General features: G+C 40.4%; 1 protein-coding gene across 2 annotated transcripts in view; it reads left to right on the forward strand.

The window, feature by feature from the left end:
* Nucleotides 1-13093, forward strand: part of rspo2 (R-spondin 2) — a 59801-nt gene extending 46708 nt beyond the window's left edge. For both annotated transcript variants that reach the window (XM_066683095.1, XM_066683094.1), the window contains exon 5: nt 12848-13093. In XM_066683095.1, the coding sequence (XP_066539192.1) occupies nt 12848-12966 (119 nt within the window). In that variant the 3' untranslated portion in view covers nt 12967-13093. The remainder of the gene's footprint in view (nt 1-12847) is intronic.
* Nucleotides 13094-13315: the final 222 nt, after the last annotated feature.

The following is a 13315-nucleotide window of genomic DNA, read 5'->3' on the forward strand; positions in this document are numbered from 1 at the left end:
TGGGCCCAAGGACTAATCTTCCTTTAATTAGCTGAATCTGCGGGGCTGAGGCGGGAGCCACCTCAGCGCCAACTCGCCTCAGTGTGGTCGTGCACGCATCAGCAATACACTCCCCCTCCATTCACAGCTTAAAGTCTGGAGTCTAGAGGATGTGAGATCCAGCATCTGCCCTGAGGTCAAAATCAAGCCACATTCGCCAGTAGTTACTGATCCTTGTGTTGATACATTCGTAAGATTCCCCTGAAATCAAGACAGGCAAAGATCATTTCTTTCATTGAATGGGGTCTTGTTTGTCTCGAGCTGTCATTTTGTCATGCAAGGTTCTAGATCCAGAGGACTTACAGAGAGGGGGTTGAGTTTGTTGCTGATATCCTGGGGTTAAGCCCAAGTCAACTGATTGAGGCTTTCAAGGTTTATCCACTGGCGGTCGTGAGGGTGCCTGGTTACGGGAAAATCTAAATCTTGACTTTTTTCAGACTGAAACGAATACGCTACTTGCTTCTGCTCGCAGGATACAAAACTGGGTTCGGTTCTGATCTGCTTAGGTCGATCAGTGAACTGTGGAAAGTTCCTTAAACACAAGTCCAATCCGGAAGACTCTGGAAAGTTATGTCTTCCAGTGTGCAGGTCTACCTTCATATTTAGAGTCTGATGAACATATAACATAACAAACACACACACATGTACAGTATATATATATATATTTTTTTTTTTTTTTTGGTTTTTCAGCTAGGGTGAGTTGGTGCCCTTATCTCATAATCCAGTGTAAAAGTCCTCACCTGTTTTCTATTCATCCGTCACACTGTCTCTGCTAATTTCATGGGGCCTCTGGAAACTTTTGTTGGTTTTAAATCTTCCAAAGAAGGAGGGAGTGATTACCAGTAGACTTATCTCTCTCTCTCTCTCTGTTTCTACTCCTTTCTTGTACAAACACTTTCTCTTTCTTTTACACACTCTTTCTTCTCTTTCTGCCATAGTGGCATTCCTTGTTGGGGGGAGATAGGAGTCTCTGATTAACTCTCCACAAAGTGCCCTGCTCCCTGACCAAAATAAATATGGCCCCTGTCTTTCTGTCAGCAACTGTCTTCGGAGAGCAATATTTGAAACACCCCATGATCCTGCTGGCTTTTATATGGAGAATCCATCGTCATACCACAGGCATGAGCCATAAACATGTGGACTTGTGTGGAAGAGGGCTCAGGGTGAGGGGGAGCTCCCCTCTCCGAATCTCTCAAACCCAGAGAAGCATGGCCCATGTGGGGAGGAAATTTTTTTATTTTTTATTTATTTATATTTTTTCAATATCTGGAAACAGCTTTCCTGAATAGGCTCTATTGGGATTCCCGTGCCGTTCTTAAGTCTAAAAGGGAAAGAAATCATTCTTTTATTATGTAAAGGATCATTGCATTATGTGATTTCCTCTGTTACAGTTCTAGGCTCTACACATGCTTTTGAGTGTAGAAACATTGTTGGGAGGATTACAGCAGTTTGACTTTGCACCAGGCTCAACCTGTGGGGCTCGGTGTGGCCCTCGTATCAGAATAAATGTGATAATAATGAAAAGTGTGAGCTTGGGCCTTCTGCCGGCCAGACCCTCCGCTTTGCCCACTGTCAGCGCTCACAGGGGCCCCACACACATGCTTTCATCTGCATGCTTTACACACATGGCAAGGCAACACACTTCCGCTTAGTAAACATGTGCTCATGCACACACACACACATGTACGCACGGCTGCATTCATGCACAGACACACAAACACTTGATGGTGTGTGTGTTTAGGGTTTGTTTCAGATTGAACACTGGCATGACCCAGACCACCTTCTGTGCACGGATCATGGCCATCCACATCTGGAGCACAGTTGGACCAGCTTAGTTTCTAGAAGCTCCTGTTCACCCTCTCTGTCCATCTCTATTTATCTCACTCTCCCTCTTAGTCATTGCTTATTTATTTGTATTTATTTGTTCTGTGTTTGTGTCTTTTTCTCTTTGGCTTTCAGTGACTCTCTCTCTCTCTCTCTCTCTCTCGGTTGCCTCCCCCCTCCTCCCCTTCTCTTTCTGTGCGCTTCTTTATAAAGACATCACTGCTTATACTCAGAACACGATGATGCATTGGGACTCCAGAGGAAAGTGGAAGTGTCTGACCTGTTCAAGTCCACATGGTGAAACAGGCACCCAGTCAAAACAAAGATCCTCCCCTGCTGGGTGGCTGAGACTGGTATGCTTGGGTGCATTTTAACTGTGTCAGATTAATCACGTACACTCACGCAAAACACAAAATTACAGGAGACTCTTACACGCAATGCATTTACAGTCTAACTGCAAAGAGACGAATGGCAGGGTTTGTAAAGTCAACCTCTTCAATCCAAATGTTTGCCTTTTTTTCTTATGCTATGAAACATTTTTCTGCATGCAGATTTTATGTTAGTCCTTAGACACAGCTATTAATTTCTCAGAAGTTCACATTCTGCAGTAAAAAAAATCCCCAGAGTTTGTCAACGTGCTTTTACTCTCTCCTTTGGTGCTTGTTTGTTTATGGTATAATTTTTTTTTTCCAATTTAAACTTTGTCCAAGTTCTTGGCCCCATCCTCATGGGTTTAGACAGAATAATACCTGGATGTTAGACAAATCCCTGCTACCCTGCGGTTACTGTTGGATATTTTCCCTGACATGCTCATATTTTTCTCACCGGTAGTTCTTTGTGGAGTCCTGACCCTGCTGGGCTTTGCTTGGGTTTACCAGTAATAGGCCTTCAAACTGCTTCACATTCCTCAACATCTTCATACATTGGTTCATCCTTTCGGCAGCTCTGTGCCAAGAGTGCCCAAATCAACAGGTCTCCATTTTACTAGGTGAAACCTTGAAATCACCAACTGAAATTACATGGCAATCAAAGGCAGTGAAAGTGCATATACACAGTGGAAAATGTTTGCCATATGTTCTCCGAGCACCTTGTTTTCTTTCGGGCAGAAGGGGGTTGCTTCTAGGCTCCTGAAGCCCCCTGTAGGTAGATGATAAAAGCCGTCAGCTTTGTCAGAAGTCCGCACGAGTGGCGTCGAGCAGCAACTGAGTGTCTCATCATAAGGAGAAGCACACTTCTAGACCTCTCAGGGCCAAACATCAAACATACTGAGCCCTATGGCCAGACCTCGGCTTGTACTGAAGAGCGCAGTCTGTTTTCTTTGGTTTTGTAAGGGTACTCTCTGAAGGATGCATCTTTGAACGCACACTTTCACAGAGATGAAAGGTGTTTGGGGAGATAAATTCTAAAATGGAGCTATAAAAAAGGAGCACAGCCATGAATGTGGTTTTGAAGCTTTTCAAAGAAAAGAGTGCATCTCTCCCCGCCCCTATCACTCCTTGGCTGTTGCGTGAAAGCTTTAACTGATTTGGTGAGGCCTCTTAGCCTTATGGACATTTCCACTTTCTGTAAGCTCTGCTCTCCTTCACCAGACATGAGGCAGATTTCCTCTGCTGCTGTCCCATTGGTGAGAGGGATGAAGGGCCTTGTGCTGGAATGAGATATACAGAGCACATCATGCTGCACAATTTCCTTCTGCACCCCCCGGTAGCTCCCTCTGGGGTAAAGAAGCAGCAGAACGCAGCAAGGCATTTAGAGAAGCTTTAATGTTAACAGCTCATACACAAATGTCAAGCTTTTCTTGCCATCCTATGAAGCAGTCATGCCACATTCACATTCACATGTCTTTCTGTATGTTATGGTTCCATGGACATCACAGTGAGGTCTTTTTGAATAGCTTAAGGGAAGACCCCCCCCCCAGCACACATTTCTTCCCACTCGGTCTGTTATGCATTACTCATTCACTGCATTTTGCTGAGAGTCCAGAGTTTTCATTTTTGAATACACAACTATAAGCTTCTCCTTCAAATACAGTTTTAAAAAAATGTAATTTTTGATGAAAGTGATACCACTGGTCAGTGGTTGTGTGAATGAATGAATGAATGAATGAATGCAGAAAACAGAGATAGTGGAAAACTACAAATCCAGAAACTGTATGAACAAGAGCAAAACTGAGAGGCCTGCAGATATTATTTATGATGTATCCGCCATGTATTAGTTATACGAATAAGATTTAAATTATTCTTTTAGTCTAACGTATATTTGTAAATAACATATCAAACATCCTCCTGCTCTTTTGTCATTTTAATGGAAACTGTTGATAATTATTAAAAATGGCAAATTTTTAGAGAAAGAATTTTTCACCTCATTATGATTTTTAGGGATAATACTGAATCCAAAACACATGTGACTTTGGTTTACACGATTTAAAGGTGGTGATTTCGATGTTAGTGATGTGACTATGGCGTATTAATAATTCATTTTAAGTTTTTATTTTTATTCAAATGAGAATTGTCATTTTTTAATTTATGCATCATCTCCAAAACATGACAGTTTTATGAGTGTGTAATTTAACACTTACAGTTATATGTTACACAAAAACGATTGGAAACGTACCTGTATACCGTATGCAATCTGAATGGTTTGAAAAGCATAACATATATTTTCTTTATTATAATAGGTGTGCGTATTAACACCATGCACAGAAAAATAGATGTCTTGTAATTAATTGTTATTAATAGACTTTTCAGAATTGTAATATTCAAAATTGCAAGAAGAGTGAACTTTCCATACACACAGGGTCACATCACTGCTGCTCTTCCCACCACCTGCATTACTTGCAGGAGATGCAGCTTCAGGGGGAGAATAGAAAACAAATGTTCCATCAAATGGTTTGTGTAATGGTGGTGTGAAAAGGTCACCTCCTTGTTTTATTTATTTATTTTTTTTTGGTCCATTTTCATGACAGCCATGAACAGGAGGTTTTAAATTTATAGTTACAGTGCAGTTTGAGAGTCTTCCTTTCCTTTCGCCTGGGATCACAGCGGACAAACAATAGCATTTTAAAGTTTTACTGGAACCGTCTGGAATTTTACTCAGCATTGAGGTTGCAGAATGCATATCTACACCTCAGCTGATCTTGAAAAATATGTCAGTGCTCAATATACCAGTATAATATTATAATTTTTCATGTTGGATGACAAAAACTTGAGAAAACTGCCCATCTTAAGTTACTTATATGCTTTTACTTAAATATGAAAGACATGCTTAATTAGTCTTACCTGATAAAAAAACATAATTGAGGTCTGATTTCTAAGTTCACACTCTCTGAGATTTGCCACACCTCCTTCTTATTGACTGGTGCCATTAGCTTAGACTTGGGGTATTCAAATGCGGTCCTGGAAGATCGAAATCTAGGTCCGGTTTTACACCAGCTCTTCAAGAATGGAATAGGTTAGGTTCATGCAAAAAAAAAAAAAACAAAAAAAAACAGTTCAGCACAGGCACACATGTGAACACACAAACACATGAACAGAGACTGACACAACTGACATAGCACCGAGGATGTCTTTGATATAGCAGCCGGAGCTTTTTATGTCACTCGTCAGAAATGCGACATAACATTTAGGCAGTAATTAAACGTAACTAAAGCTAATTATGCCTCATTTTCCAAGGGACACAACTGCAGCTCTATCTACTTAGGCCCAGATGTGGGGGTGAGTCAGGCAGAGAGATAGCAGACCACATTTGTGGTATTGCTGTGCACTCCTTCGCTTTGGGTTTTCTGTGGCAGCCTCCTCATGGCAATCATGGCATCTGTTGTTGTAACTCCATGACAACAGCATCTGGGGGTTCTGTGCTAGTCGGACGGTTAGGCATTTGTGTTCGGGGCAGCACTATCCATCTGCAGTGATCATTAAATTGAGACTTTGAGGATGTCTGTGAAGCTTTTCAGTCGTCCAGGTCATAGTATTAACTCCAGCTGACTGTGCTTTCAAGGTTATTACGTAAGTCTAGTCGGTGTTCAAAGTGGACATTATGGATACAACGTTTTGAGTGCATTAGCACATTAGTTTGGGGATGTGGAGCTCCTACCAACGCACAAACTGAGAAATAAAACAACCAATTGGTGTTGTCAAAAAACATGGGATAAACAATACATCTTTTACAGAGGGCAAGTGCTTTAGGATTGTCCCGCCTCCTTTTCTGGGGGTGTCCAATCACAGAACTGAGCTGGGTTGTTTGATCACTGTGATATTTTGATCAGAGCATCCCACTGATTTTGGGCTGAGTAAAATACAATGGAGACACAGAGAAAGTGTCCTTCCCTGCTTAAAATTTGCTAATGGCATATGTCTAGATTTGAACAGTTTTGGACTGTGACTATTAGAGCTAGGTCTTAGTTTATGATCATAAACGCTATAAATGATTATGTCTTGATATCTGCTGTGTAGTTCTGTTTAATTCAATACCCAAAGTACAGTAGTCCTGCAATTACATGATCCAGCATCAAATGGAAATAATTTTTCAGATGAACGAGGATTAATCTGTCACCTGAGCATGTTCTGCTCTTTTCTCAGGCTAACGATGCTAATCTTTAGTGTCATGGGTAAAATGGAGCTTCAGTGAGACGGCAGGGTGCACTAACCTGCTCCTTAATCTCCTGGAAGCTGCCCTGCCATCATGTACAATGGGAAAATAATGACTCACCTAATCTGAACATTAGCTATTTTTCAGCTGGATTGCATGTGTCTTTAATCACCCTGCCTGATAGTAAGCAGAGCACAGCAGGGGAAGAGAGAAGGAGAAGTGCGATCCAGGGTAATCTAGTTAAGCTAAGTGAAGCTTTGCAGAGAAGTCTCTTGTCAGCTGGTTGGCAAGATGAACTTCTGCTCGAGGATTGTCCTCCATCCTCACATTTCACTTCTCTGTTATCAGTCATCTGCATCTCACTCAATCTTCACTGCCCTGGCTCTTTGCTGCTGCTGCTGCTGCTCTCTCTCTGTCTCTCACTCTCTCTCTCTCTCTCTCTCTCCCGCACACACAAAATACACACTATTTTTAATGCTCTCCTTCAGCAGAGAAGCACTTGCTAATGAACATGATGTTTGAGTACATGTTAGATCCAGACATGGTGTACATGTCTTTTGAGTCTCGTCCTGATTCATGTCCAGGGTTCTGCTTCTCAAATCAAGCTCAGAGTCATGAACTGTGTTGAGCTGCTCACTGAGAAGTTTAATGAAACCTGCTTACACTGTCAGAAAAACCGTCACTGGTGGTATTCTCAAGGGTACATAATCCGTACCTTTATTTAGGGAACATAACTGTACCGTATTGTATATTAATTGTAGAGTTTAAAGTTGTGTTGATTTCACACGCCGTATTTAATCTTTATTGATCTCTTACACAGTTCTATAATAAAAGTTTACAAATAATTACCTCTACTTCTGGAATTTAATGTACGTATAGAGAACACAATTGGATTTTTAAACCACTGTTATACTATTACCGGTACATTCTGTACCTTTAGTTACAGTAATGTACCTGTATAGTACTAGGACTTAATATAAAGAGAGTTGGAGTGATCTAAATCTAAAGTGGACAGTTGGCTTATTTTCTAGCTGTGGATGTGAACTGCTCCTAACTGACAAAACAGAGTGAGTTCACAGAAACCTGTATTACTCATTGTTGTCATTGAAGGTGTTATAGCTGTAAGTCTGAAGTGTGTAGGAGCCATGATGGTTTTTTTTTTTCAATTTTCTTTACACATCTTTACACAGCTCCTTTAAAAATAATGAAAATAAATTCAGTTTGTTGCACTGTTTTGATTTTGTACAGTAACAACTGGAAAAGAATTGGAAAGTCTTGTAATGAATGCTGTTAGGGTTAGGGTTATACACACACACTCAAGGTAAAACAAGAGAATATATAATATAAGGAAGCAGGATAGTTATAAGGAACAGGGCTCTCTCTCTCTCTCTCTCTCTCTCTCTCTCTCTCTCTCTCTCTGTTTGTGTGAGTGTGTGTCTGTGAGCGAGAGTGAGGGAGAAAGAGATTCACAAGCTCCCGGTACTTGCAAGTGCTGTGTATCCTCTTCCAGACAGAGGAGTCCACAGTGTGAGTTGAGGGGAGCTGGCTGTAGCTACATTCCCCTTCATGGCATTATAAATGTATGTGTGAGGAGGCCCTTAATGGCTGCTAATCCAATTTCTGCCACTGAAATCAAATCTCACTGGCGCCAGTAGTCCTCTCCTTCATGTACAAATAATGGCTTATGCTTTGGTGTGTTTATGAAAACGATGAGCCGCCAAAAAAAAAAAAAAAAAAAAAAATGCTGGCTTTAGCATTAAGGCCCATCCCGATCTCCTCAAAATGAACATTTTCTCTATTTCTCGCTAACTCTCATTTCATCTCTCCCTGTTTTGGGGGGGGTAGCATTGGAGTGGAGAAGACAGTTATTAATTGTTGGTCCCTTGAAAGATGAGAAGGTTTTGAGCAGAAGGAGCGGAGAGCCTTCGCAGAGAGGCCCATTTACCGCTCTCTCGTAATGCCTTCCTGAGGTCAGCCATCGATTTGCTTAAACCGCATGCTGCACTGATAAGATTAGGCCTTTCGATTCCTGAACTACTTGAGTCATCCAGATGAAGTCACTTTGGGTTGGACAGCAGACCAAATAGCTCTCTTTTCATTAGGTCATGGCCTTTCTGATAACAGGTTGACTTTGCCTTTCTCTGCCACTTTCACTCTTTCTAGGTCTCTCCATCTCTCCCTCTTCAACTCTCTTTACTCTCGCCCAGTTTTTTGGCAAAGAGAGAGACGATATGAAACATTTCCCCATCTGTTAAATTAATCATTACTAATTATTATTCATCAAACATTATTAATAAAAGGGAGCGTTTATTAATGTTAGGTGCCACCTGTTTCAATTCTAGAAAAAATAAATAAAACAGATGCAGATCGCAGACTTTAACATCAACAAGTCTCTTTAAAAGAACAGAAAATGAAGCATGGACACACTATTGAAAAAGTTAATGATAATAAGTGATAATATTTAGTTGTTGAGGCTACACTTTGTTTTTCTGTTTTCACCGTACAAATGGTGGTCTCTGACTTTTGCACAGCATTGTTTTCATCATAAAAATTAAGTAGAAGATACAGAGCATCCTTTACTGGCTTAATAAACATATAATTGCACTGTAATGCTAAACCTGACTGTCTAATAGTTGATAAGACTCTATGAGGGTGATGATTCTGATACTTGAAAACAATGTTTTCTTAAAAAGCCACATGGAAATAATATGCAGACAAATACACAACTCTCTCATAGATTCCAAGCTCAAATGAAAAGCGTGCTCTTCCCGGCCAAAGGGTGGCTATCCATGATTTCCCATGTGGCCTAAGCAAAGTCTGGTAATGTGAGAGTAGCACACACACACACATTGTTTTTAGTTAGTGTTTGCCCTAAATGGTTTGTTGAAACTCATGTGAAAATGCATCTGCTGGCATACGGGAACATTTGTCTTTGAAAGAAATGAAATTAGCTTCCAAACAAAAAAGTTTGACTCCGATTGTTTACAGAATAAACACCATTCTGGACAATGCCAATGTGTTTACCTCAAATTAATTCCCATTACATTAAAGCAAGGCTGTTGTTTATTTGGGTGGGTTGGTTGGTGGGGGCGGGTCTAGAAAAGTTTTCCTCACTCGTATCCAAGTTACTGCTTAGTGTGCTGCTTCTAATAGCAAGTCAGCCGAGAGGAAAATGAAGCTTGGTTGGGTGGTAATTGTGTATGTATATAACTTACAAATAACTGATTATAAAATCACTTTCCCACAAGGCTGGAAACTAGAGATTCAGATATCTTGATTTAATTTTCTACTTCAGGCATTACTTTGACCGAGTAGTTTTGAGGCTTTCAGTTGGTGTGGGTTGCCCTCTAGCTGTCAGTTTTGAAATATTATACAATAAAGCATAGTTTTTTTTAGATTTTGTTTTCAAGGACTATGAGTTGTAATAAAAACACAAACAAAACACAAAAACATTTGGGAGCTTTGGAAGACAACCTTTAGTTATTGGAATACTGGATTCTTTAGAATGAATAAGTTATCAAACCTTACTCAGTATACATTACATTATAAGTTTGGTGTAAATAAACATAATATGGGGCATGCATTAAAATAAGGTCCATCTTAATCTGACATATTAAAAACTCATCATGCTGTAGAACAGGAGCGATTATCTGGGGCCCTGGAGGTTAGCTAATTTCCCAACACTCTTAAAACTAAGCCAAAAAGAGGTCTGTAGAGTGATTAAAGAAGCACTTTAGGGAAGCAGTTCTCAAACTGGGGGCTGTGGGGGAGCAGAAAAATCTTAAAAGTTCTTTCTTTATTAGCAGCATTTATTTGATAATGGAAGATTGAAATGAGCATTAAATTGCCATATTGAGTGCCCAGTTTATGAGTTATCTGTAATGTCATGGAACAGCGGCATGTGTCTTGTAAGTGAAAATCAGCAGTAGCTGTAAAGAAGCCGGCACAGTCCTTGTCCTTCATGCCCTTATTCATTAAAGGACCCATTTATTCGTTCATTCATTACATTTGCTTTGTATTATAAAGTGCTTTTTTTATTCTTATACCAAATGTTACCTTAGCCCAAAAAGTCTGGCTGTGTTGGAGAACCATTTTGGTTAATTAGATGCGTTATTGTGAAGACCTTCTGTTTTTAAAAACATAAGAACCAAAAATGGTTTGTCTACAGCTGAAAAACAAAAACCATGGAGAGACTTTATTTTTAACACAATAAACAGATGAGTTGAGAAGGACACCAGCTCTTGAGGACCCGAGTCTTACTCAAACAAGATATTGTTATAATGTGTGAAGGAGAAAACAGTGCTCTGGTTTGCTTTAGAAGCCTTTTTAATTGAGAACTGTGTTTTTCATCAGTTGTAATTCATCTTGAGTTGAATACAGCACAGGTTCTCTATATAAAGCACATAGCAACACAGTTTTGGATGAAAATGACCTCTTTAAACAGTGGTTTAAGTGGAAAAAAAAATGTCTATGGTCCAGATGGACTTATACAGTATGTTGTGTCTACAGTCATAACCTTCCTGTAACTGACTGTAATTTGAAGTGACATTTATCAACGAATTTCAGCAAATTTGGTGTTTTTAAACGAGGCTCACGGAAATCACCATCGCTGCCTGAAGAGTGAGACGCAAATTGGCTCACTATAGAGTTGTGGGAGCAGAGGGTTTTGGAGGTCTCTCTGGACAAATAACAAGCCATCGCATGAAGACAGCATTTTGTATCCTGCCAAATTGTTAAACTATGACATTTTCGTCCCTAAAATAGTGTGATTGGATTAATAGCAGGAAATTGCCCTTGGAACATTAAGTAAAATAGTAACTTTTTTTTTTTTTTTTTTTTTTTTTTTTTTTTTTTTTTTGAGTGTGTGTGCCACTGAAGAGCACAAAAACAGACGCGCTCTTTTCTCAGGGTTGTTTCCACTTAAGAAAATCATTTTCAAAGAATTTACAGTGCTGTGCTGGGAATGGCAATTGGGCAGCTGCTCAAGCCAAAGCAGCCGGCCGTGTGTGAGAGTGGCTCATTTCAGATAAACGTGCCACACATTACTCTGGCCTGCCTCATTTTGCTGTGCTAAACGGCCTGAACGAGGGCAATAAGGAGACATTAAGCCCAGTGCTGAAATCTGACTACAGAGGAGATCATTTTCAGCAGCATTCTTCCCTGCACTCTCGCTGTGTGTGAACCTTAGAAAGTGCCTACTGGTATCTGTCCATAATATCTACCTCCAACACCGGCTACTTCTCTAACATTTTTAGATTGAATCTTTTCTAAACCCCCCTGGTCCTTGGTCCTTGGTCATACACACGCACAGCCACCCACTCTCTCACAATTATTAATTTGTTATGGTTTTTATGCTACTGACTGCTATTGGATCAACTAGTCATGGTGATCCTATCACATTCTTCACTTTCCCAGCATGCTTTGCTCACACCTGGGCTGCATTAAGCTTAGTTTAAGAGTGGTGGAGAGGGTGAACTAGTGTTATGCAATTTCCCCTGCTTCTCTCGCTTCACTGAATTTGTGCTGGTGTGAGAGCTTGAGGAATGGGTTGAGGAGGTCGTTCAGTTTGGAGCTTTTTTCTTAACCTGCCAGTGTCACCCTGAAAGTCTTGTTGAAGATGTTTTAATTCATATTTCTGCAAGACATTGACATTCTTTATTATCATTCTACTCTGTTGTAAACCTCATAAACTTGTGATATTTAACATTTTTTTTGATCGGGACTAGTCCCAACCACAGATGCTCCGCCCACAAGTTGATGAAGAGTCTGATACGTGCGTTTCAGTGCGTTAAGTTTGCTGTACCGCATTCTGATTGGCTCACTGTCTCCAACGGCATATCATGCCAAAATAGCAGACTTGTGATTGGTCCTTTAATGTGTTAGTCAAATTCCTTTTCCTGCTGTAGAGAAAGTAAAGTGTTAACTGACGAAAGGTACCAGACTCTCCCTACAGTCTGGAGATGGTGATTGAAAGAAAGGGCTGGAGCTACCGTGTCTAGAAATATTTGTTTTTAAGACATAAAAGAGTTGTTAAATGGTGTTGTGGCTTCATTATGTTTACAGTGAATATTGGTCTGCCTTAATAGTCAGATTTGTTTTTGTTTGACAGTGAATATTATGGTAATTAACAGCAATATTGCAATTACCATGGAAAAACAAACCAAAACAAATGGATTTCATAATCATAGAGAGATTTTGATTTAAAGAACCAAGCAGAGACATAAATGGATATTGGTCAGACCTTAAAACTGCAAAACAAGACAATTTGTCTGAATCTGAAATAAAAGATGAATTAATTTAACACTTTTTTAAATAACTCCACAGCTCTTACATTTTAGACTTGGTGTCTTTTGAATAGCCTTTGTGTAATTTTGTTTCTCTTGTGCATTTGTTGCAGGGGGTTCAGGGAAGCACAAAACCAAAGACCAGAAAAAGAAATCCAACAAGCAGAGGCTGCGTTTCCGAGCCCAGAACCAGCACAGCGATCATCTGGCCTCACTGAGAGCAAGCCAGTAAAGACTAAGATATCTCACAGAACAGAGATCAGAAAGCTGCTAGCCGCTGCTCAACACACACTTACTTTACACCCACTCACAAACACACACACAAACACACACACACAAATCTAGTTCCTCACCCTCATGCTGTGCACATACACCCATACGCTGTCTCTTGTGCCTCCTGCTGCTTTCCCTCGTGCCGGCGACACGTGTCCCCAGCCCAAGACCCTTCTTGACTTCGTAGAACTGTAGGAGTGCAGCTTTGCCCACCGAGTCGCTGGAGGACGACGAGGAACTCGACGGAGCTGAAAGAGGAGAGAAGGAGTCATGGACATTAAGGTTGGAGGATGAGCAGAGAAACAAAA

This window comes from Hoplias malabaricus, chromosome 10 (assembly GCF_029633855.1).
Source record: "Hoplias malabaricus isolate fHopMal1 chromosome 10, fHopMal1.hap1, whole genome shotgun sequence".
Classification (NCBI taxonomy): domain Eukaryota; kingdom Metazoa; phylum Chordata; class Actinopteri; order Characiformes; family Erythrinidae; genus Hoplias; species Hoplias malabaricus.